At 41.5% G+C, this 26,520-nt stretch overlaps 1 protein-coding gene and 2 non-coding genes across 5 annotated transcripts in view; all 3 read right to left on the reverse strand.

Annotated features, from left to right (window-relative positions):
* Positions 1-1,221: 1,221 nt before the first annotated feature.
* PANK1 (pantothenate kinase 1) overlaps positions 1,222-26,520 on the reverse strand; it is a 75,322-nt gene continuing 50,023 nt past the window's right edge. For all 3 annotated transcript variants that reach the window (XM_066239405.1, XM_066239406.1, XM_066239407.1), the window contains exons 3-7: positions 19,448-19,701; positions 14,327-14,503; positions 13,713-13,836; positions 7,789-7,914; positions 1,222-2,739 (exon numbers count right to left, since the gene is read on the reverse strand). In XM_066239405.1, coding sequence (XP_066095502.1) covers positions 2,680-2,739; positions 7,789-7,914; positions 13,713-13,836; positions 14,327-14,503; positions 19,448-19,701 — 741 coding nt within the window. In that variant the 3' untranslated portion in view covers positions 1,222-2,679. The remainder of the gene's footprint in view (positions 2,740-7,788; positions 7,915-13,712; positions 13,837-14,326; positions 14,504-19,447; positions 19,702-26,520) is intronic.
* Positions 3,023-3,164, reverse strand: LOC136311415 (small nucleolar RNA SNORA48). The gene has a single exon (XR_010726801.1). It is a non-coding gene; the product is annotated as a small nucleolar RNA SNORA48 (small nucleolar RNA).
* On the reverse strand, positions 10,013-10,116 carry LOC136311326 (U6 spliceosomal RNA). The gene has a single exon (XR_010726729.1). It is a non-coding gene; the product is annotated as a U6 spliceosomal RNA (small nuclear RNA).

Raw genomic sequence — 26,520 nt, forward strand, 5'->3', positions numbered from 1 at the left:
ATTAAATAAAGTAACTATTTTCTTCTCAGTATAGCTAACACGAATGAAGCATTTATTATACGTCAGCCCTTGTGCTAATCTCTGTAATATGGAGGTAAAAACTATTTGCTCCATTCTATGAGTGAGGAAACCAGGGTTTGGCGAGAAGGTTCGCGACTTGTCTGCACAGCTGGTCGATGTCTGATTTGGGTCCAGACTGAAGCTGTCCTACAATTAAAAGCCATGGCCTGACCTGTGGTGGAGCAGTGGGATAAAGCGTCGACCTGGAACACTGAGGTCACCGGTTCAAAACCCTGGGCTTGCCTGGTCAAGGCACATATGGAAGTTGATGCTTCCTGCTCCTCCCCCCTTCTCTCTCTCTCTCTCTCTTTCTCTCTCTCTCACTCCTCTCTCTCTAAAAATCAATAAATATTAAAAAAATAAATAAATAAAGCATTCAAAAGCCATGCTCTGCGCCACCTGACCATCCTGACTTCATACAGTTCAAAACAAAAATTCTTCATTCTTCCTAAATTTCTTCCTGATGTAGAACCAAAGGAAAGTTTCTGTTAATTCAAGTAAATGTAAAAAGACTCGGGCTACAAGTCCCTCATTGTAAAAAAAAAGGCTGGCTGTAGGTAGCCAACATTTAACTGATATTTGGATAGCAGAATAATTTATTTCCTCGGCTAAGCCAAAGTTTTAAACATTTGTAATGACATATCAAGTGAGTCCATGTAATTAAAAAAATTATTTAGTCACACCAGCTTGCCCTGATTTCTTTTGCAGAACCATGATCCTAGGTGTGCTATTCCCTGACAGATGAGAGTAGGAATGGTAGAAAAAAACAACCAAAAAAGGCACCGTCATAGATAATATATACATTTTTACATTTATCTTTTACACGAACATCTTGGTTGTTTGAATTTTTTAAAGCCAGGTGGAAATTGATAAAATGTATTTGTGAAGACCAAATTCTGAAACTCTTTTGGAATATGGTAGTGATATTTTGAGACTATGAGTTAACTATACAAACATAAGAAAAGTAGTTTTTAAAAATGCCTGCATAGAGCTTCAGCTTCGACTGAAGACACAGTGTTTTGGACTTCAGCACACTTATGTGACAGCTTCAAACTGAGAAATGTAGAGTAGCAAAAAAGAAAACATTCAGTTTATGGTATAAAAGCAGATTAATATGAACATGAAGATTAGAAAATGAAAATAACATATACACTAAAAAAATCACAACAGAAACAGGCTTTATTTCAACCAGACAAGTGAATACTTCAATCAATATCAACTTCTTCAAGACTTGACGATATGGAAATAAAAGGTGGTGCTCAGAAGGCAGATAGGAAAGTCATCCTGGAGCAATGGACTGCCCATTAGACAACATGCTCAACTCAAAAAAAAAATTAATTAGTTCTAAATTGTTAGATCTCGTGTTTCAATGTTCACCTAAGATTCACATTTTAAAGTGACCCATCAGTCCCAATGAAGTCTTTTAAAAAGAATATACTATATATATGTATAGATCAATATCATAATTTTTTTTTTATTTTAGAAACTTGGATTGAAATATAGGTTTTTAGTTGAAAATATTTCAAATGAAAAAATTTTAAGAGGACTTGTTATAAAGCTCCTAGGTATATATACATGTACAAAACAAAAAGATATTATTATCTGACACCTCAATCCATGACTTCTCCTAAACCTCCCCAATGTGAACAGTTAATCTACCGGCAGACTTCGCCCTATAAGTTTCAACGTCCTGCACAAGGATTGGCTACCATTCATATGTTGCGCACGGATGAGGGCATTTCATTGTAGAATATTTCAATTTAATATAAACTAACATAAAAGAAATCCAACAAGACACTAGATATTCATAAAGGATATGACAAAATTGCATATAATTTTCCACTTTTGCCAGACTCCTTAAATTCATGAATATTCATGAACCCTTTCAGAGATTCCCCTTCTTCAAGGGCAATTTTGAGAGCGTTAGGTCTCGTGCTTAACTTTGTATTGAATTGGACAGCACCTTGATTAATATGAGTAATTACAGTAAAGGAAGGTATGGTGAGGAGGAAGAGTCATCTGAGGACAGAAACTGGGGGAAAGACTCTTTTTCCATAAGACACTCAAACAGAAAAAACAACAAGACAATAAAAGATAAACAAACAAATAAAACAGTGTTCACAGTAAAACATGCCAGATTTGTAGTTTCATTTGAAACCAACAGCAAATCATGAAACGTCATGAAAAATATAAGTAAAGGTAAAATCTCCTAGAGTAATTACTAAACAAATTTAAAATTACCACGCTGATCAGTAAACCCCAGAAGAAGTATAAACAGCACTTACAGTTCAGGTCCTTCTTAGACATCATACAACTTTTCAAAGTTAATGCATAAAATTGGTAGGTTTGGCCACACTGCACAAAATGGTGTTTTTTTTTTCTTAAAAATACAGTATACAGAAAAAGAAAAAAAAAAACTCATGTATTCCCCATTTTGAATCTTAAGCTCAACACCCAAGAGTAAAAGATCAGCTAGAAGGATTTTTAAATTATTTACAAATCCAGCAGGTACATCTGCCACGAATGGCTTGGCTTCCGTCCCACCGCGCTTTCACCTTCTCCAGCAGCGGCTCCCGGGTCTCTGTTCTCGCAGAAGGCTGCTCCATCGAGGGTTCATCCCTACTGATCTTCAGTCATTTTGAACAGTTCCAACAGTGCCCCAACAGCTCCAAAGTAACCCTACAAAAACAATGGGAAACTGTAGGATTATCTCTGAACTTCGCCAAACTTTTTTTAATAACTCTAGCAATGCTGCCCCCTAATGTAGCTAAGAGAAATTTAAAACCTTAACTCTGCCACTAAAACATGGTAGAATAATAATAATAATAGTGAAACTGATTGGCTATGAATTTGTTTATATATATTAAATAAGTGAACTGTTGTAAAATGCTTAGGAAAATGGCACACGGTATGTGCTACAGGAGGGCTGTGTATTGTTAGTATTAACGGTTATTTCATTCTTTTATGTGCCCCAGGCATGAAACAGCGCTGGCCACCTACACACATCAAGCTAGGATGAACTAAGGACTGGATGTCTGTTTTGCCCCTGATTGACATAAGAGAAACACCACCAATCAAGTGTTTCCTTGCCTGCTGCCAGGGTGTTATTTCATTTTTAATTTTTGCCATAGCAAAATTTATATTATTACCTCCATTTTGCAGATGAAGAATGGGAGGTAATAAATTACCGTTACAGGATCACATGACATGTGACAGAGCTCAACCCCAAGTCTATCTGACTTCAAGGCTGTACTATCTCACAGGAAAGAGCTGTGAGCTTCCCTCAGCAGATCTTGGACAGGCAGCTAAGTAAGCCCAAGTTCACTTTGCTCATCTGTGAAAGAAATGCTCATGTTTCTGTGAAAATGATGGAGACTGAAAAATAGAAATTTTTAGAGAAACTGGTTTTTGGAAGGAGGCACCCCTTCTCTGGTATATACCTGACTCAACAGTTACTGCAGGAGCAAGTGCCAAGATGTCAGAATGCTACACGGCAGGACCTTTGCCTCTGCTGCTGCCAGCTCACAGTTATGGACAGCTCGCTAAGTGCTACAGGTTGGTCTAAGCACCTTATATGGACTTACTCATTTAATCTGCGCAATAACTTTAGGAGACATGCTATTTGCACCCCATTTTATAACTGCTAAAACAGAGATGGAGAGGTAGTCACTGTCTAAGGTCTCCCTGTCACAGAGTGGCTGCGCTCTTAACTGATCTTAGGAGGCACTCACTAATAGGAATGGAATGAATGAGGGACTGAGTGAGGGATGACTCTTGAAACAAGGCAGGGAAGCCACCCTACCTCTCGGTGCCTCAAAAGTTCTCTCTTCACAGTATCCTCCTGTGAGGCCTGCCTGTGCTGGAGTGAACTTAAGAATGTTAAGAATTTTGATACCTCAAGGGCTTATATAATTGTTCCCATTTCACTGGCTATAGAGACATGAGTTACATATGACACACAGAACCAAACCAAAGCCGTGGTCCACAGAGGCCTAGGACTGTACAAAGTGATGTGCATTTTACCTATATAAGTGGATTTGCCCAAGATATTGAATCTTAATTCTCTTTCTCACCAGTTCACTATCAATCTGCCTTCGTAGATAGCTTTTAATCTCTGGTGGCTTCTCGGATTGTTTTCTCCAAGAGAATCTGGACGTAGGGCTGCCAGATAAAACAACTATGTCCTGTATTTTTAATCACTAAATATGGCAACACCAGCTGAACTAACTAAAACAGTGGTTTTCATTTTAATTATTTTTTTGAAGCTGAGGTGATTTTTTTTTCTTTTCTTTTTCAAACAAAATCTTATGTGAAAAATCAACAAACAAGCAGACAAAAGGGAGCTGCTCTGGTTGGGGGAGAGAAAGTAAAAATTCTGGGACTCCATTCCCCTCACCAGCAAAAAGTTTTATAATTCCATGCCTTTAGCCTGTTATAAAATAAAATAGGCACCGGTCAGTTGGCTCAGCAGTTGAGTGTCAGCCCGGCATGTGGAAGTCCCGGGTTTGATTCCCAGTCATAGTACATAGCAAAAGTGACAATCTGCCTCTCCATCCCTCCCCTCCCCTTTCTTTCTCTCTCACTCTCTCTTCCTTACCCTCCCACAGCCATGGCTCATTCAAGCAAGTTGGCTGCAGGCACTGAAGATGGCACCAAAGATGGCACCATGGCCTTGCCTCTGGTGCTAAAATAGCTCAGTTGCCAAGCAACAGAGTAGTGGCTACAGATGGGCAGAGCATTGCTGGGTGGATTGCTGGGTGGATCCCGGTTAGAGCATATGTGAGAGTCTGTCTCTCTGCCTCCCCACCTCTAACTTAATAAAAATAAAATAAAATAAGATAAAAGCTTTCTTTAGTATTTCTATCACTAGGCCTCAACTATTTAGTATTTAAACTCCTATTGTTTTACCCCTTTTTTTTTTTTCTTTTTTTCATTTTTCTGAAGCTGGAAACAGGGAGAGACAGTCAGACAGACTCCCGCATGCGCCCGACCGGGACCCACCCGGCACGCCCACCAGGGGCGACGCTCTGCCCACCAGGGGGCGATGCTCTGCCCATCCTGGGCATCGCCATATTGCGACCAGAGCCACTCTAGCGCCTGAGGCAGAGGCCACAGAGCCATCCCCAGCGCCCAGGCCATCTTTGCTCCAATGGAGCCTCGGCTGCGGGAGGGGAAGAGAGAGAGAGGAAAGCGCGGCAGAGGGGTGGAGAAGCAAATGGGCGCTTCTCCTATGTGCCCTGGCCAGGAATCGAACCCAGGTCCTCTGCACGCTAGGCCGACGCTCTACCGCTGAGCCAACCGGCCAGGGCCTGTTTTACCCTTTAATAAAAAGAAAATATGGGCTTAGAAAGCTCTATATAACTTACAAATGAATTAGCAATTTTTCAAATAAATAATTCTGGCCCTGGCCGGTTGGCTCAGTGGTGGAGCATTGGCCTGGTGTGTGGGAGTCCCGGGTTCAATTCCCGGCCAGGGCACACAGGAGAGGCACCCATCTGCTTCTCCACCCCTCCCTCTCTCCTTTCTCTCTGTCTCTCTCTTCCTCTCCCACAGCCAGGGCTCCATTGAAGCAGGGTTGGCCCGGGCGCTGGGAATGGCTCTGTGGCCTCTGCCTCAGGCGCTGGAGTGGTTCTGGTTGCAGCGAAGCGATGCCCCAGATGGGCAGAACATCGCCCCCTGGTGGGCATGCCGGGTGGATCCCGGTTGGGCACATGCGGGAGTCTGTCTGACTGCCTCTCTGTTTCCAACTTCAGAAAAATGCAAATAAATAAATAAATAAATAAATATTCCATTTTTTGACGACAAAAATACCCCAGTAGATAGTCATTATAATTGAAATTTTTTATAGCAGTTCTTCAAACATTTTTTCTGCTGCAACATAGCAAAGGGTTAGGTACCTTTTGTGATACAGGAGGTTGGGAGGATAGTGGAGGTGGCTAGAAAGGGGTCCCTTCACTCACTCTTAGAAATCTCTGATTTGTATTAGAATAGAAATTCAACGTAAGAGACTCTGAATTAAGCAATGCTTTCCATTTCCTCCATAAACAGGCCGGTTGATGTCCAGGTACCCCTGTCACTCAAGGCTACGAAGCTACTCTTACTTGCTTGAGCACTTCTGTTCTTACCAACTGAGCTGTTTTATCTGCCAAAAATCAGCTGTGTTTATCCTCAAATTGTTTATGACAGTTTGATTGTTAGTGCAATAATCGAATTTTTTATGCTTCTGACAGTGTTTCGCCACAGAATGAAATAGCTTTTGTACAGTCGTGTGATTAGATTTCAAGATCACTTTTCCATTTAGACAGAAAATATTCTTTATTTGGTGGGATCTTGATAAATTTCAGAAGCAGGAGAGTCTTTTATCCATCAAATCTGAAAGTGTATGGGGAAAGAAAGGATTTCTACAAACTAAAAAGTTTTTTCTTTTGGATACACAAAATTGTTAAGCAGGCATGTTAGAATGGCTAATTTGGATGAGGAAGGTGCTGGTAGATAATGTACCCTGCCGGAAGACAGGAGAAACCATCTTAGGTTGAATGGAGTGCAATAATCTAATTTAATTATATACCAACTCGACTAATAAAGAGTATAAAATGGTCACTTAAATTCAGTTAAATTATTGAAAAAGATTGAAAAGGGTAGCTAACACTGAAAGCTTCTAAAAGAATAAGTCTTGCCTAACCAGGTGGTGGTGCAGTGGATAGAGCGTCGGACTGGGATGCGGAAGATCCAGGTTCGAGACCCCGAGGTTGTCAGCTTGAGCGCGGGCTCATCTGGTTTGAGCAAAAGCTCACCGGCTTGAGCCCAAGGTCGCTGGCTCAAGCAAGGGGTCACTCGGTCTGCTGAAGGCCCGCAGTCAAGGCACATATGAGAAAGCAATCAATGAACAACTAAGGTGTTGCAACACGCAACGAAAAACTAATGATTGGTGCTTCTCATCTCTCCATTCCTGTCTGTCTGTCCCTATCTATCCCTCTCTCTGACTCTCTCTTTCTCTCTGTTTCTAAAAAAATAAAATAAATAAAAAAAATAAAAATTAAAAGAGTAAATCTTAAAAATTCTCATCACAAGAAAAAATAATCTTTGTAACAATGTGTGGAGATGAATGATAACTAAACTTATTGTGGTAATCATTTTGCAGTATAAACCTATATCTAATCTTTGTGTTGTACACCTGAAACTTATACAATGTTAGATGTCAATTACATCTTAACAAAACTGGAAACAAAACAAAACAAAGATTGAAAAATTTAGTCACCAACATTGCTATTTAGGTGGGTGCCACATATGAAAGATGGAAAGGAAAATCTACAATTCTACAACCGCATTGCTTTTTAACTGTCTTTAACTTCTTGATCCACTTTAAGGAAACAAACCAGAAATCAAAGAAGGTGCATAATATGAAAAAATCATGAAAAGTAAGACAACTACAAACCTCCAACCAGCAGAACTCATGCTCAAAAACTGTTGAATGAATGAAGATTTATTCACTTGTGTCAAAATAAAGTGGTTACAGTAGGGAGCTATTTTTTAATGACAATGCATTTTAACATTTTTTTTTTTTGAATCACCAACTAATAGTCCTGATTGTTGAGAAGAGAGTTTCCATTTTATACAATGTTCTTTGTTATCCTCTGCATAAATGTAAGCTAAGGGACCCACTCATATGCTAGACAAACCAAAAGATTTCCACATAGCACAATTTAAGTCCATGCAAGCTCAACCTACCTCATGTTCCAAAAACAGAGCTTTTAGTTGTCCTTTGGACCAAAAATCCATGGCATATGCTAGCAGCTTCATGGAGACCATATTGATTCTAAGAAAATTCCCAACAAACACAACTCTGTCAATATTCTGAAAAACAAACAAAAACAAAAAAAACCACAATTCAACCATGGCATTAAAAAAAGCACTTGGCAAAACCCCAATGTCCCATATATAACTGTATTCCCAGAACCTTACAGAGTAAAAAATATTTTTTATTAAAAGTGGAATTACTTCAGCATTTCCAAGATGAAGTTGAGCAAACCTAATAAATGCATTCCATGAAAACAAGAGGGTGAGATTTTGTTTAGACAAGGCAGAGACTAACATTGGGCTTATTTGCAGGCATTACATTAATCTTAAGTGTGATATGAAATTCAGCTCCCAACCCTCCTTTATAAAGTTGTAATTGGAGTTCAAGTTCAGTCAAAGTTGCTTGTGCATTCCTTCAATTCTCCAAACTTCTGACTATAAAATATTATTATAACCAACTCGTAAATAAAATGGCCATGGTACGGGTTATTCACTGAATGCATTTGCTCAGTTTGCTCTGTGTCAAACACTGGGAATACAGAAAGAAACAATATTCTGTATCTTTAGACTATATGGGGGAATATCCTGTTTGGTCAACACATGGGTTAAAATATTTTTGTTGTCATGGATACAGATTTGCATTCTGAACAACACACAACACTGAGCTAGGCTGTCTACCATGCAGAGGCTGCTCAGCACTTTCTCACAGAGCTCATGTCACTCATGTCAAAGGGAAGAGAGTCTTGGAAGCTGGAATTATTTTCTGTTCAATTTAACAAGAGGAACAGGGTCTGGGAACATCACCTTTTAACTGTCTCAAGTTTTAACAATGCATGATCATTAACCGCTATAAAAATTTCCATGGGTTGAGGGGTGGGAGGTGGTAGTAATAAATTTCCACAAATAAGAAGTGTAGCTACAAACCACCCAGACTGAGAGTGGCAAGGAACACTCAAAGAAAGAAACTCAAAGAGAAATTTAATTAAAGTTTAGGAGCTTCACCTTTTCTCACCAAACAGGGGAGTCCAAGGTAGGACTTGCTCAAAACCCCAGTCCTGCTTTACTCAGGTAAAAAGTCAGAAGGAACAGAAGTGGCATTAAAAACTGATGGAGCCTGACCAGGCAGTGGTGCAGTGGATAGAGAGTTGGACTGGGATGCGGAGGACCCAGGTTCGAGACCCCGAGGTCGCCAGCTTGAGCGCGGGCTCATCTGGTTTGAGCAAAGCTCACCAGCTTGGACCCAAGGTCGCTGGCTTGAGCAAGGGGTTACTTGGTCTGCTGCAGCCCCAAGGTCAAGGCACATATGAGAAAGCAATCAATGAACAACTAAGGTGTCCCAACGAAAAACTAATGATTGATGCGTCTCATCTCTCTCTCCATTCCTGTCTGTCCCTGTCTATCCCTCTCTCTGACTCTCTCTCTCTGTCACTGTAAAAAAAAAACAACCCCAAACAAACATACAAACAAAAAACAACTGATGAAAATTCTTTATCTCAAACAAATGCCAGATGGGTAAAAGATATAAACATTAAATTTTAAAAAGAGAGAGAGAAAAGAAAAAAGAGACTAGAAGAAAACATGAGAGAATTATTTTTAAAAATAATGTCAAAGTAGAAAAGGTATAATACTCAGAATCCAAAAAAAAGACATATATTTGCTTTAAAAAATCAAATATTTATTCTGGGGAAAATATCACCATGAACAAATCTAAATGGAAAGCAATAATCAGAAAATATTTTCAGTACGTATAACATAAAAGTATACATATTATCTACCTACAAACTAATAAGAAAGAAGACCAACAAAATCAACAGAAAAACGAGTGAACAGTATAGATAGTTCACATACACGCAAAAGAATAAATACTCATGGCTAATAAGTAGATAAAAAATGCTCAGCCTCACTTATAATAAGATACAAATTAAAACCAAAATAAGGTAGTATATCTTGCCTATTAGATTGAAAAAATAAAAAGGTTTGATAATGCTCCGTGGAGAAATTTATACTCTGCTGGTGGGAAATTAATTAGAACCACCTTTATCTGTCAAAATCACGTTCAAGACACCCTTGACTCAGTAATTTCCCTCTAGAAATTTATCCTATAGATATAATTCCACATATGTAAAATGGCATGTATGATCATATATAATTTTTTTTTAATATGGAATGCTCGAATTTGCATGTCATCCTTGCGCAGGGGCCATGCTAATCTTCTCTGTATCGTTCCAATTTTAGCATATGTGCTGCCGAAGCCAGCACCATATATAATTTTTTTTTTTCCTTCTCTGAAGCTGGAAACGGAGAGAGACAGTCAGACAGACTCTCGCATGTGCCCGACCGGGATCCACCCGGCTCACCCACCAGGGGGCGAAGCTCTGCCCACCAGGGGGCGATGCTCTGCCGAGACCAGAGCCACTCCAGCGCCCGGGGCAGAGGCCAAGGAGCCATCCCCAGTGCCCAGTCCATCCTTGCTCCAATGGAGCCTTGGCTGCGGGAGGGGAAGAGAGAGACAGAGAGGAAGGAGGGGAGGGGTGGAGAAGCAAATGGGCGCCTCTCCTATGTGCCCTGGCCGGGAATCGAACCCGGGTCCCCCGCACACCAGGCCGACGCTCTACTGCTGAGCCAACCGGTCAGGGCCCATATATAATTTTTTTAAAGTAATAGCATGGTCTAGAAAAGCCTAAATATCATTAGGAAAATGATCAAATCTACAATAGATATCTACATGTTAGGATACTATATGGTCATTTAAAAATGAAGAAATTCTAATACAAAATTTTTAAAAATGAAACAATTCTAAATATACCTATATGAACAATCTCAAAATGTATTATCATGTAAAAAATCAAGAAGCAACATTTCCCAAAGTGTATACTGAAGTATGCAGGTAAGACTGATAAGTGCCTGGAATTTGCTTTCTAATATTTTAGCAAAAAAAAGAGAAGGAGGAGGAAGGAAACAGAGATAGATGAAATATGGATGACAAAGTCTTAGTAACTATTATGTCTGAGTCCATGGCTACCTGGAGGTTCTTTGTAGTCCTCTCCTTTATGTTTGTATACCCATTTCATACTAACAGGCTGATAAACAAACAACCAAAGCAGATGCAGAATAGTACGTAGGAGGTGAATGGCATGGCATGCGGTTCTATCTCAGTAAAACTGCTGTTATAAAAAGAATGTTTGAGGCCCTGGCTGGTTGGCTCAGTGGTAGAGCATCGGCCTGGCATGTAGGAGTCCCGGGTTCGATTCCTGGCCAGGGCACACAGGAGAAGCGCCCATCTGCCTCTTCATCCCTCCCCCTCTCCTTCCTCTCTGTCTCTCTCTTCCCCTCCCGCAGCCAAGACTCCATTGGAGTCTTGGGCAAAGTTGGCCCGGATGCTGAGGATGGCTCTGTAGCCTCTGCCTCAGGCGCTAAACTGGCTCTGGTCGCAACACAACAACGCCCCGGATGGGCAGAGCGTTGCCCCCTGGTGGGTGTGCCGGGTGGATCCCAGTCAGGCGCATGCGGGAGTCTGTCTGACTGCCTCCCCGTTTCCAGCTTCAGAAAAATACAAAAAAATAATAAAAAAAAAAAATAAAAATAAAAAGAATGTTTTATAGAGTTTGCTACCTTTGAAGGGCTATGTCTTCCCTATACCGCATACAATAGAGAGTAAACACACAAAAAAACTAAAAACAATGGCTGCCTCTAGTAAGGTTAACATTGAGGTCAGTGGTGGACATAGTGACTCACTTCCCTTGTATACTCTTCTGGTGTCTTCAGAACTCTGTATTGTGTGTTTCCATTATTCTCTCTTCAATGAAATGAATAAAAACATTTTAAGTTGATGGAGGAGAATTTCATAGCTTTCCAATAACCATAGCAAAAATGGTTTAGATTTAGTGCACTTGGGTAAAATCAAAGATTCTCCAATCAGTGACTCCAGGGAGCAAAGCCATAACGGAAGAACTTGCATGACTGCTGTCCAGGGGTAGTTGATGCTGCCAGTCTCTGGTGTGTCCACAGGGAGCCTGCCCTGGCTGGGTGCCAGCTAATACTAGCCTGAGGGCTATTGCTGAGTCCTCTCATTCATTCAACTCCGCAGGAACCTCTAAAATAGTTACTTAAACTGGCATGTAACACTTTCCAACAGCCACTTTTGGTATGGTTATAAAATAAATGGCATTGGCCCTGGCCGGTTGGTTCAGCGGTAGAGCGTCGGCCTGGCATGCAGGAGTCCGGGGTTCGATTCCCGGCCAGGGCACACAGGAGAAGCGCCCATCTGCTTCTCCACCCCTCCCCCTCTCCTTCCTCTCTGTCTCTCTCTTCCCCTCCCGCAGCCAAGGCTCCATTGGAACAAAGATGGCCCGGGCACTGAGAATGGTTCTGTGGCCTCTGCCTCAGGCGCTAGAGTGGCTCTGGATGCAACAGAGCGACGCCCCAGATGGGCAGAGCATTGCCCCTGGTGGGCAGAGCATCGCCCCTGGTGGGAGTGCCGGGTGGATCCCGGTCGGGCGCATGCGGGAGTCTGTCTGACTGCCTCCTCGTTTCCAGCTTCGGAAAAATGAAAAAAAAATAAAAAATAAAAAATAAATAAATAAAATAAATGGCATTGCAATGGAAATCAAAAGTTAAAAATAAACTCAGTTACCCCCTCGTAGTGATTACAATATGTTTAAATCAAAAACAAACACCTGCTGGCTCACTCTAGCTCTGTGGAAAGCAGGGGAAAGGGCATCTATTGCTCTATTCCTAGTGACCTGACCTTTCAAAGTTCATGAGTACAGCCAACTACACATATTTGTTTGGCTACTTGGAAAACTCTCTTTAAAAATTAATGTAAAACAATCTCTGTTTCAGTGAATCCCATGACCGATGTGGACTTTGAAAAGACACGTCTCTAATACCAGTTTCACATTTAATCTGTCTGAAATGGGGACTTAAAAAACATATGACCCTGACCAACAGGCCAGTGACATGTTCTATTCAATATAGTGACAAGAAGGTGTCTCTCTTGTAACCCCAGAGCTCAAAGGCAGGCACCTCTCATAAAGACTGGCTCGCACCCTATTTAACACTCTACTGTTGAATTAGGTAGGGTTTAAAGGGGGTTTCTGCAGTACCTGTAATGTTCTATTTTATCTCTATGTATGTCACATTTCTATTAAAAATTACACTTGAAATACTGTATTACAGATGCTACTATAATTCTTTAATATTTCTCCTATTACCTGTTCCATGCCCCAAACCCCTTTCTTGTCTTCCTAACTCTTCTCAGTAAAAGCCTGTCCAGTTTACATATTTTGTATTTCAGAAAAGGGTTTTCTTTTTATCCAGAGGAATTTTACAGCATTTCAAACACATTACCAAAGCTCTGTGACCAGCCCTACCCCCCTCCTTGCGCCTGGGGCTCTGGCTGGCCATAGCTGTAGCAGGCTCTCTGTGCTTTGATAGCCCTGTACAATGCTGCTTGAACTCCATGCCACAAGGCAACACTGTAAAGAAGCTGAAAGCAGAGAGAATGTCGAAACTTGCAAGTGGAACGCTTCACCCACAAACAGCAGCTGCAAGGGTGAGAAGAGCTTTTCTTCACACTTCAGTAGTACATGGTAGTAATGATGGTTAGAAACACTAAGGCATGGGTTGCTATTTTTCCATGTTTCTTCCACGGTTGGATGGTTTTAAGTGCCTATTTAAAAATAAAACACACCTTCTTTCTCCTCCTCCACCACACCCTTCTCATTCTACAAGGTGTGACTACAACAAAGGGCCAGTTTCCCAAGGACTGTCATTCTGTAAGGGTCAATAGTGACTGCACCGCCAAAGGTAAGATTTATGGAAGATGCACGACTTTCCCTGGGTTAAGGCCTTACCTCGTTCAACGCACACATCCGAGCAATGGAACCAATGTTGTTGGTGATGGTGACCAGTGTGGCTCGAGCGAGGTCTTCCTTGCTGATGGACTCTCGCTTTTCCTTACTCATCATGTTGCCAAAGCTATGTTGGAAATATTAGCGAAACTGTTCAAAATCATCCTCAGGCAGGCACCATGCTTCCACCAAAGTACTGCGGAAAGCTGTATGAATAACTCTGTTCAAACTCAAATGACCTGATTTTGCTGCCATGGTTTACAAGCAGACAGGATTACAATATGAATGGTTGGCTGCCCTTTCTTAATAGGAACAAAATAGCATGGCTATTAATGGGGGCATTTTTAATGCCTTTAGATATCTGGACAAAAATGAAACAGGAAACTATTGCAGTTCTCCAGAACCTTCTTTCAAAGCTGCCCTATTTTAAGCACAAGCATCAAGAGCTAAACATCTCAGTGCTTCATAAAAGGCAGGTGGAGATCAAATCGGAACTCCGATCCCATCGACAGTTGCACTTGATGGGTTAAGATCTTTTGAAATAACTAAATGAATAGCCAGGGTGGAGAGGTTGCCTTGTGTTTAATCACTACCATTCCTAGCCACTTCATCTCTACCTTGATGCTACAGCAGATCCTTGAAGGCCAAATCGTTCATAGTCTCCTCCGTAAATGTCCTTCACCAGCTTATCAACATTGGTGCTGTCGCCTTTAGCTGCCATTTCCAGAGCTTCTTCGAAGGTCTCACAACCAGTCAGCAGGCAACATAGGCCTAGGAATGTTCCACCTCCAAGACTGAAGGAACAATAAGGTTGATTTTTAAATTTTACTTCAAGATATGCCCATCCAAGCATATCCCCAACAACAAAGATGTCCCCAACAACATCAAGACCACTTAATATAGGATACGAAAAACAGAAGAAAAACCAAGAGGCACTTGAGTTAAAGTGCTACGGTACAAAATAAACAGCTTTAGGGTAGATTGGATACAAAAGAGAACAGAGACTAAAAAGAAACATCAAGAAAAACTTGCCCCTGAATTTAACAGCAAAACCAGAGAGATTGTCACTGATTTCTGTTGTGAGACCTTCAACTTAGCCACTAACCTAAGTGTTGCATTCAGTCTTCTCAGCTATAAAATGAGGCCAAATCATAATTGCTCTTATTTGGGTGGTCTGAAAGTGGCAAACAACCAGAGAAATGACTGCTATATATTTAATATATAAATATAGTGAGAATACAAATGCTTTGAAAAATACACTGTGTGTACGTGAAGCGTAGTTCACAGCTATGGAGCCAAACTCTGATGACAAAACTGACCGAGGACTCAGCCAGGAATAGCCAGCGCCTGACCTCAGTTCTTTAGCTGAGATCTCATTTAACCTCCTTGGAAATTTCTGGAAGACACTGTTTGGTCGAATGTACTTTTTTTTTAGTAGACTCTGGAACAAGTTATTAATACTTTAATTACCATCAAGAGTCAAAAATAGTAACAGAGGTCATAAAATAACTCCAAGGCTCAAACTATGTTTTAAAAGCTTTTGATTGTTTGGTAGGCGAGAGGGATTCCTTTAAAAGTCTTTTTAGACAAAACTAGAAACTGCCTCAATTTTTTCCCCCCGAACTTAATTCTCTCAACTACCAAGAGAGGTATGTGTAAAAATCTCCCAATATTATTAAATATCTGTCTATTTTACTTATGTTTATGCTTATTTTTGCTTCATATAATTTGAGCCTATATTACTGACATATTAACATAAAATTATAGTATCTTCCTGGTGGATTAAACCTTTTTAGTCTAAAAAAAAAATTAGAAACTGATTATGGTAGTTGAGAATGAACTCAATGGTGTATTAACTTCAAAGTTACCCAAAGAGAAGAAAAGCAGATTTGGAGTGAAGGTGTCACTAGTGGACTCCCGGCAGGAGCACAGACATGAGCGTGCGCTTCACTCTCAATGAATGGTCAACGTAAAGAGTAATTGCTCACATCAACTTGTTCTGAAGCTCCAGGAGCAGTTAGCCCTGGGAACTCCTTATGTGTTTGGATACTGGCCTCTAATTCTAAAAGAAAATTCAGGTGGAGAGTAAGGTTATTTTTATTTTTTACTTTTATTTTTTTGAGAGAGGCAGGGAGAGACAGGATCATGGGGCTGCTTCCTGTGTGTACCCTGACCAGGAATTGAACCCACAAACTTGTTGTTTTGGGATGATGCTCTTAATTACCAACTGAGTTCACTGGCCAGGGAGAGAGTAAGGTTATTTATTTATTTATTTATTTATTTTTTGAGTAAGGTTATTTTTAACTGAAATTTAGAAAAAAGAAAATTTAGGGTAAAGTATTCTACTATCTATAACCACTAACAAGAAGGTACTAGATTATATAGATAGACACATAGTTCTTTAAATCACAACTAAAGCAAAACTGTATATAATATTTAACTAGTGAGTCTTAGAAAAATACACAATTGATGGAAATTAAGGGTTCTCATGGAAAATCTGTAGTTGGGCACCACAAGTAGCAGCTATCCAAACCACAGGTGTAATAACATGAGGACCTAAACAGCTCCATGGACATTGTCACCTTGACCACCCAGTCATAGCAGAAATTTTGGTTTTCCTCAAAGGTGATCATCATCTGCATTTAACATGGCGGGTTACGCTATGTTACCAGTTTCAGTCTACCCTACAAAGCTACTGTGTTTTAATGGGAATATCTTTTAGTTTGTGTATAAGCTGGATTTGTCTTGTTTTCTGTCTTGTATATATTTTAAAAGTCTTTGCTCCTATTTCTAGCTTTTTGTTTTATCGACACACCTTTCTTTGAATATCAGATATTGGTATTAATCAAGGCATTCAACAACCTACTCCAAACATAGGCAACTGAAGATATTGGCTGACTTAGAAAGAAGGCAACTCATCAACAGATGTGTTGGTATGAGTGGAAAAGAACAGGTGCTTCGTGTGACTGGGAAATGACAGGTGACTCCAGACAAAGACTTGGAGCTGAATGGGGGAAGCGCGCATGCATTTGCACAGCTGGTTCCCTGCAGATAGGAGGAAAAAAGGCACAGTTGCAGAAGAGCACTTTATTAATATCCCCAGTCTGCTAATCATTATTCAGTCAAGTGATTCTCTTGCTCATAATCAGATACATGTTTGTTTCAGCAGATACACACAGAAAGACCCCCCCCCCAGCAAATTAGAGACAAAAATACATTGCTAGAAACAGCTGTTGAATACCATTGTTTTTTTTAAAAAAAACAGAACTCACAACCTTATAATGAGGGATTTTAGGGAGAAGTAGAAGGAATCTGCAGTTACTGAGCGTTTGTGCCTTACAACAGATTCTAAAGCAATGAGGTGAGCGGTCCTGCAACTCTCCCTGAAGTTTCAAAATTCTTTACATTCCTCTTTTAATAGACTACACATTCTAACAGTGTCAGTTGTAAAGTCTTGTTTTCATTTTTTTATTGACTCCTACAGTAAAATTGAAGTTGTGTTAATAGGAAAAAAAATATTGCTACCCAATCTAGGATATAATAAAATTACACATAACACTGAAGCAAACCATTCGAAATCATGTTTAAAAGAAAACTGAGATCCCATAATGATGTGGCTTCCTAAAAATAAAAATGTTTAATAAAAGAATAGGGTATAATACCATAACAATTCAGAGTTCAGCTATCAGTTCACAATAGTAGCAAAACTCAAAGTTTAAGCCATTTGCTTAGATCAATGGATCAGCGATTCCCAAAGTGTGTTCCACACACTGATGTTCACTGCTGACCAAATAGTTTGAATCAGTAGTTTACTAACTTGGATCAAAAGAAAACTTTGGTAGGACAACTCTGATTGGACGACGAGGATCTGGGGTCCAGAACTGATGTCTCATTCCCCTCCCCTACCTTGGGCAGCCTCTGAAAGGGCTCTCTATTAACAACATTCAGTCTCCTGTAGCACATTTCCAAGACTACTGGTTAGGAAGAGTTTGTAGCTAAGCTCGGGTATCCATATGGGATTTGTCGATAATTGTGAGGCATTGGTCATTAATGGGCATTTATCAATAATTAAAATTTATAGGCATTACTACATAGGAAATAGAAGCCAAATGCCATAATTAATTCATTAGTAGCTATTCAAGATGTCCCAAATCACTGGAAGCTCTAAGTTTGAAAAAGTTTACCCGTGTTGAATTCAACAAAACTGTAAATAACTAATTGTGAAAAGGTATTTTGCTTGTTGTTACCTCTACCAATTCAATTACTCCTTCTGGAAGGAAATCTGTAGTTTTTTAAAAATTGTACCTTCACCAGAAGATCACTCTGTAGAGTAAAACCAGCTCCAGTGAAATATTAATTTGTCTCTAATATACCTGACAGTCCTAACAGGGGTTAGTTGTGAGTCTTGTGTGGGTAAGTAGGCTTAGTTCTGTATTTTCAATGAGAAATGTATGCTTAGTAGCAATTAACCTACACACCAAAACCCATGTTCTAGACACAAGCAGGTTTCAGTCAGAATGTGTATGTGTGTGTATTAACCAGGGTTTCTCGATACCAGTAGTACTGACTTTTATGGCTTACTATATTTTTCTTTTCTGTTGTAGGGAGGCTTCCTAACCTCTAGCCACTAGTTGCCAGTAGCAGCCTACTTCTAGTTGTGACAACTAAAAAAATGTCTCTAGAAATTGCCAAAATCCCCCGGGGACATGAATCTTCCTTTCCCCAGTGGTGAACCACTGATTCATACAAACCCACCACAAGTCCTAGAAGTACAGTAGAAAGCAGAGCTCTCATCCTACTGGGTGAATAATACTGCAGAATCTCAGTATTGGAAAAGCCTGCAGAAACTAAGAAACAACCCCATTCATGGCACAAATAAGGATCCTGAGGTCCAGAAAAATAATGGTTTCAATATCATCCCCCAAACCGCATTCCACATGGCACTAAGTTACTTAAGTTGTTCCTCCAAAAATGGGTTCTGTGGTCCAATAAGTTGGAGAAACATTCATACCAAACCCTTCTCTTAGAAATAAGAAAATCCTGATTAATTTTATTTCTACCAGGATGTCTCAGGTGTCTGATGCCAGATCTTTTCCCCACGTTGAATCCCCATTAAGAGGAAGCTGAGCCCAACCATCTGCCCTTGGGTGTGTGCACTGAAAAAACAAGGCATTCTATTCGACTGTGGTGACAGGGTGGTTTTCCCTGTCCGTTCAATTCCAAAATTCCCTGGAAGGTATGCGGACTAGTCCAGTTTTCAGCTGGAGCATCTTCCCGAGGGTAACAAACATTCCTTATAAACTCAGTTTGGTTTACTAGTTGGAATGATGTATTATTTCAAGCAATTAATCCTGCGCTGGGCACCAAGGTGGTTCTAAAAGATGGCCAGAGCCCTCTCTGACCATCCCAAGCATCCTTACATCTGGATTCTACTCTGCTTATTGTACCTGCCATTCATTTGGCACTTAATATGTACTGCTTTGGGGGGAAACTTCTAATGTGTGTATGAGCCTTCTTTCCTCAACCCGCCCAGTTTCCAATGGGGCAGGATGGTGTTTTATTTACCTTTATATAAATCACCCTCATAACATATCCAATAAAACTTTGTTGGCTGACAGAGGTTAAGATCTTTCTTCTAAAAATGTATTAATTATAAATAATCTTTTTTAAAGCTAGTCTTCAAGGAAGAGACCTGGGTTTCGGTATAAAAAGGTTCTCCTAGTGAAAACCAAGTTTACCTGGTCCCAGTAACTCTTTTATAGTTGTCCTTGGAGTACACTGCCAGGATGCTGACACCTGAGCCCATGTTCACCAGCAGCATAGGATATGGGTTATCAAGGCAGTATGGTTTTTTTTGACACAATTCAGGATTTGTGGGATTTTCAAAATAGTAACATTCCGGCTTGCCGTTGAAGCCAACAGAGTCGACGTAGAGCAGGCCCTGAATCAGACAATCCAGTTCGTCCAGTTTGTGGAGCTGTAGGTCTGCAATCTGAAAGAGAATAACACCTGGTGAGAAAGACGGCCGTGGCCTTAGGGGAAGCGCCAGAGACTTTTAGCTGGACTTAAAATATGTCATTAATGGCCCTGGCTGGTTGGCTCAGTGGTAGAGCGTCGTCCTGGCGTGCAGGAGTCCCGGGTTCGATTCCCGGCCAGGGCACACTGGAGAAGCGCCCATCTTCTTCTCCACCCCTCCCCCTCTCCTTCTTCTCTGTCTCTCTCCCCCTCCCGCAGCCAAGGCTCCATTGGAGCAAAGTTGGCCCGGGTGCTGAGGATGGCTCTGTGGCCTCTGCCTCAGGCACTAGAATGGCTCTGATTGTGGCAGAGCGACGCCCCAAGATGGGCAGAGCATCGCCCCTTGGTGGGCATGCCGGGTGGATCCCAGTTGGGTGCATCCCGGTCGGGCGCATGCGGGAGTCTGTCTGCCTCCCAGTTTCCAGCTTTGGAGAAATACAAAAAAAAAAAAAAAAAGTCATTAACATTAAATGTACGGAAACACCAAGTTGTAAAATCTTATTGATAATTAGTCTTGGCCAGACATCGGACATACCGTCCGCCCACCGTGAGACCGAAAGGACGGTAGGTTGCCTGTTTGCTATGACAGCAGATCATCAGCACATATGGTGGGTTGAAGGGTGTCCCCTGAAAGATAATGTCCACATCCTAATTTTCAGAACCTGTGAGTGTTAGCTTATTTGGAAAAGGGGTTTTTGCAGATGTTATTAAGTCAAGGATGTTGAGATGAAGACAACGTCCCAGATTATCTACTGGGTTCCAATGACAAGTTCCCTTGTCCTTGACAGACACAGAGAAGAAGGCCAGGTGAAAATGTAGGTAGATTAGAGAGCTGCGCCCCAGGCCAGGGAATGCCAAGAGCCACCAGAAGCTGAAAGGGGCGAGGAAAGGAATCTGCCGAAGAGCCCCCGAAGGAAATGTGGACCCAACAGCCCATTGATTTTGGCCTTTTGGTCTTCAGAACTACAACTGAATACATTTCTGCTGTCTTAAAACATTAAATTGGTAGCAATTTGTTACAGCAGTCCAAGGAAACAAATACAGCATACCATTGAGACCGCAGCTATCCCACAGGGTGAGGAGTGAGAATGTTCTGGAAGCAGCAAGAATCCTAACCTTCCTTGGCAAGAGATGAGATTCCCAAAGGTGGCACCTTATGCCCGGAAGTGGGGAACAATCTCCTTAGCCCACGAAGTCCCACTCCCCCTTTCTGAGGCCTGGGAGTTGGAGTTAGGCAGACCTGGCTTTGAATTCTGGCTCCAATACTTGACTGAGAGATGTGGGCATGTTGCTTAACTTCTCAAGCCTCAGTTTCCTCATCTGTAAAATAGGGATAATAATACCTACTGCACAGTGTTGTTGTGAAAATGACATGATAATAACATATGTAAAACGCTTATCCAGAGCTTGACATTACAAGAAACTCAACAAATACTGGCTCTTTTATTAATAGCTGGGGTGGCTTCCATGTGTTCTTTTATGCTCCTATAAGACAAAAACTCCTTTCTCCCAGGTATAGAGGGAAAAAAATAAAGGAGAATGAGTTGGCTATGGGCTAGCCTTAGGGGTGAGTGGCCACTTTGCATTCTCAAAAGTTCAATTCATGATCCTCAAGAATGGTATTACTGTTGGTCTAGAGGTCTGGACTGGTGATGGTTTCCCATAAACAAATGTCAAACAATCAATCAACCTAGCAAACATCAACATGAAACTGAACCAATCTAATGAAGGGAGATAATTTATAAGGTCTACCTTAATTATTTAAAAAAATTTTTTTTAGAAAAATATAAACTGGCTCTGGCCAGTTGCTCAGTGGATAGAGCATTGGTCCAGCATATGAACATCCCAGGTTCAATTCCTGGTAAGGGTACACAGGAGAAACAACCATTGCTTCTACTCCCACCCTCTCCCCCTTCTCTCCCTCTTCCCCTCCTGCAGCCAGTGGCTCGATTGGTTCAAGTATAGACCGAGACCCTGAGGATAGCTCCATTAGAGCGTATCAACCTCAGGTGCTAAAAATAGCTTGGTACTGGAGCATCAGCCCCAGATGGGGTTGTCAGGTAGAACCCAGTCAGGGAACATGCAGGAGTCTCCCTCACTATCTCCCCTCCTCTCACCTAAAAAAAAAAGGAAGGGAGAGGCCCTGGCCGGTTGGCTCAGTGGTAGAGCGTTGGCCTGGCGTGCAGGAGTCCCAGGTTTGATTCCCGGCCAGGGCACACAGGAGAAGCGCCCATCTGCTTCTCTACCCCTCCCCCTCTCCTTCCTCTCTGTCTCTCTCTTCCCCTCCCACAGCCAAGGCTCCATTGGAGCAAAGTTGGCCAGGGCGCTGAGGATGGCTCTGTGGCCTCTGCCTCGGGCGCTAGAATGGCTCTGGTTGCAACAGAGTGACACCCCAGATGGGCAGAGCATCGCCCCCTGGTGGGCATGCTGGGTGGATCCTGGTCGGGCGTGTGTGGGAGTCTGTCTGACTGCCTCCCAGTTTCCAACTTTGGAAAAATACAAAAAAAAAAAAAAAAAAAAAAAAAAAAAAAAGAAGGGAGAAAGAGAGGGAGGGAGGGAGTCCAATTACTGCTTACTACATGCCAAGCACTTACTTGTACTAGATTGTTTGATTCTCCCAAAAACCCTATAAGTAGGTACTATTGTCCTTATTTTATGGTTAAGGCTCACAGAGCTTAAATAACTTTCCCTACAAGATACAACTTACAAACATCTTCCACAGATTTGCTGTTATTCTCTTATCTTCATTCATCAGTACTACTTCTGGGACCTGGAAACATATACAAGTATTACGGTATTTTGCCTAAAAAGTATCATGTTCACCTGACTAGGCGGTGGCACAGTGGATAGAGCGTCAAATTGGGATGCTGTAGACCCAGGTTCAAAACTCCGAGGTTACAGGCTTGAGTGCAGGCTCATCCAACTTGAGTGGAGGCTCACCATTTTGAGCAAGGGGTCGCTGGCTTGAGTGTGGGATCATAAATATGACCTCATGGCTTCAGCCCAAAGGTCGTTCGCTTGAAGCACAAGGTCGCTGGCTTGAGCCCAAGGTCACTCACTCTGCTGTAGCCCCCCAGGTCAAGGCACATATGAGAAAGCAATCACTGAATAACTAATAAGCTGCAACAAAGAATTGATGCTTCTCTTGCCTGACCAGGCGATGGTGCAGTGGATAGAGTCAAACTGGGATGCGGAGGACCCAGGTTCGAGACTCCGAGATCGCCAGTTTGAGCGCAGGTTCAACTGGTTTGAACACAGCTCACGAGCTTGGACCCAAGGTCATTGGCTTGAGCAAGGGGTTACTTGTTCTGCTGAAGGCCCATGGTCAAAGCACATATGAGAAAGCAATCAATGAACAACTAAGGTGTCGCAACGAAAAACTGATGATTGATGCTTCTCATCTCTCTTTGTTCCTGCCTGTCTGTCCCTATCTGTCCCTCTCTTTGGCTCTCTCTGTCTCTGTCAAAAAAAAAAAAAAAAAAAAAAAAAGAGTATCATCTTCATTACAAAAGTTGACAGCTAGAAGAAAACTTTGTGTCACTCATCTGAATTTTCCATTCAACAAAATCCCCTGGAGCTATCTCTGTAGAACAGTATTAGTTAGAACAGGTTACCAACAAGGTGGCAGAACTTTTCTTAATGCAAAGAAACGATCATTCGAAATGATAGCTGGTGATAAATTAAATCTCTCTTAAGTGATTTCAAACATTCCTTTTTTTTTTTTTTTTACCAAGTGAAACTTTTGCATCAGATACATACATTCATGTACATTTGAAGAGGGTAATGCTAGATGTATAAGACTATCTGGAGACCTGGAAGACCAAAGTGAGACATAGCAGTGCAGATGCCACTCAGTACTGAATCCCTCAGCCTCCTCTGTCACACTTGCAGCTTCGGCCACATTCTGCTTTCTTTTAGGTTCACTGGGTACCCCCTGAGCACCATGGTCAAAGGCCGACCTGTAATATTGCTCAATAAACATCTTTTAATTTTTATTTATTTATTTATTTTTAGAGAGGATAGAGAGACAGAGAGAAGGGGGAGGAGCTGGAAGCATCAACTCCCATATGTGCCTTGACCAGGCAAGCCCAGGGCTTTGAACCGGCAACCTCAGCATTTCCAGGTTGACGCTTTACCCACTGCGCCACCACAGGTCAGGCTCAATAAACATCTTTTAAAATGAAACTGGAAAATTATCACCTCCTGGATTACCCCAGACTGAAAAGTAACAATTTCATCAGCCAGTCTTGGTATTAGAGGTTAACCCACTTAAAAATTAATTAGAGGTCTGCCAACAGTATTGATAGCCACATCCGGAAACAGTATCACAAACATGGATAGAGATTGCTGTCTCACCTTACTCCTCAAAATAATTTCCAAAGAAAGTGCTAGCAACAAACAAACACTCTTCTACGCATTTTATCGAGGGATGAATATTTCTGAAGCCTGAGGACATACATTCCCAAACAGGGAAACAGAAATATGAGTCACTTTCACTGAGACCCACAGAGACCTCCCTCAGAAGTCTTCACCATCCAGGAGAAAGGACGGCTTTCCCTCCGTAAGCAACGAGTACCATCATTGCTAAGACTTTCATATACACCAGCTGAAATTCAAAACAAGATGGGAGTTACTCTTCAGACTTCGCAGTTCATTAGTACAATGGAATTAACTTTGTGGAAAGTCTATAACAAAATGTCCGGATTCTTGCTACAGAGAAACATCTTCTTTGGGCTTAGTTTTCTGTGTATCAATGATTCCCTGAATGCTAAAATTAGAAAAAATATGGATCTTGCCTGATCAGGCAGTGGCGCAGTGGATAGAGCGTTGACCTGGGACACAGAGGACCCAGCTTTGAAACCCTGAGGTTGCCGGCTTGAGTGCTGGCTCATCCGCTCCAGTGTAGGGTCACTCACTGGCTTGAGTGTGGGAACACGGACATGACCCCATGGTCTCTGGCTTGATGCCTAAGGTGGCTGGCTTGAGCACCCTTGCTCTGCTGTAGCTCCCCCCCTTCCCATCAAGGCACATATGAGAAGGTAATCAGTGATCAATTAAGGTGCCTCAACAAAGAATTGATGCTTCTCATCTCTCCCTTCCTGTCTGTCTGTCCCTATCTGTCCCCCCACCCCTCTCTCACCAAAAAAATAAACAATAAAAAAAGATCCTAAACACAAAGCATGGTCAGGATACAATTGTAGAAGGTTCTATTTATGTGCTTCAGCTCAATCTGTCAAAAATAATTAACTAAAGAGTTAAATGAATAAATAAATAAATAAAGATGGTAAAAAAAAAACCATCCTAAAAGGTTCTATAGTCCTATACTCCTCATGGGAGCATTCTATGGACCAGGGGTTGGGAACCTATGGCTCACAAGCCAAATGTGGCTCTTTTGATGGCTGCTTCTGGCTCGCAGACAAATCTTTAATAATAATAAAAAAATAACGTTAAAAGTATAAAACATTCTCATGTATTACAATCCATTCATTTCCTACTGCTCATGTTCATGGTTGCGGGTGGCTGGAGCCAATCACAGCTGTCCTCTGGGACAACACCAAATTTTTATTGGATAATGCCTAACGTACATGGGTCGTTGTATGGCTCTCATGGAATTACATTTTAAAATATGTGGTGTTCATGGCTCTCTCAGCCAAAAAGGTTCCGACCCCTGCTATGGACCCACCCTGAACCAGTTTTATCACTCTCCTGTAGTTGAGAAATGAGTGTCAAAATTGTATTTCAGAAATGAATAAGGCCCTGACTGGTTTATTCAATAAATAAGAGTGTCCACCTGGCGTGCAGATGTCCCAGGTTCAATCCCCAGTCAGGGCTCACAAGAGAAGTGACCATCTGATTCTCTCCTCCACTCTCTCCCACTTCTCTCCCTCTTCCTCTCCTGCAGTCAGTGGCTCGGTTGGTCCAAGTATCAGTCTCAAGTACTGAGGATAGCTTGGTACTTAAGCATCAGCCCCAGACGAGGGTTGCCAGGTGGATCCCAGTCAGGGCGCACGTGGGAGTCTGTCTCATTATCTCCCCTCCTCTCAGAAAGAAAAAAAAAAAGAAATTAATAAAATACATATCTGTATGGTATTTTATTTCCTTATACTTCCCTAGGTGCTTTTGCTGACACTGGCTCCATAAATCATGTTGGAAATGGCAGGAAAGGTTATCTTACTAAATCAAGAACAATTTGCATATAAAATAGTTGATTTTGAATTACAAATTACACTCAGGGCACTTTCTTTTCACAGAGGAGACCTAATAGAAACTGGAGAGATGAATTTCCAACATGGTCTGTGAGTGAGAAATCTGAGAAAACCCCAAAGATGGCGTCTTCCTCCCTGAATACCCAGTTATAAACACACGAGTGGTCAAGAGTATAAGCCGGAACGAACTGGACAATGACTGTCTACCAAACTCAATGCTCCTGCACTAACTATCACAGATAAGTCCCTGGATTAATAATAGAAACCAAGCTAACAAATGTTCTTGAACGGTCAGTTTAGATTTAGAATACCACATGTCTACAATCACCACACTCCCTCTGGATGATTCTTCCACCTTTATTAACTTTTTTAGATTGTTCCTTTAAGGAAAGCCAATCCTTTTTTTTTCCATTTCTCTCTCTCTCTCTCTCTCTCTCTCTCTCTCTTTTAGATTTTATTTAATCATTTTTAAAGAGAGAGGAGAGAGAGAGAGAAGGGGGGGGCAGAGCAGGAAGCATCGACTCCCATATGTGCCCAGGGTTTTCAACCCACGACCTCAGCATTCCAAGTCAACACTTTATCCCCTGCGC

This window comes from Saccopteryx bilineata, chromosome 7 (assembly GCF_036850765.1).
Source record: "Saccopteryx bilineata isolate mSacBil1 chromosome 7, mSacBil1_pri_phased_curated, whole genome shotgun sequence".
Lineage (NCBI taxonomy): Eukaryota > Metazoa > Chordata > Mammalia > Chiroptera > Emballonuridae > Saccopteryx > Saccopteryx bilineata.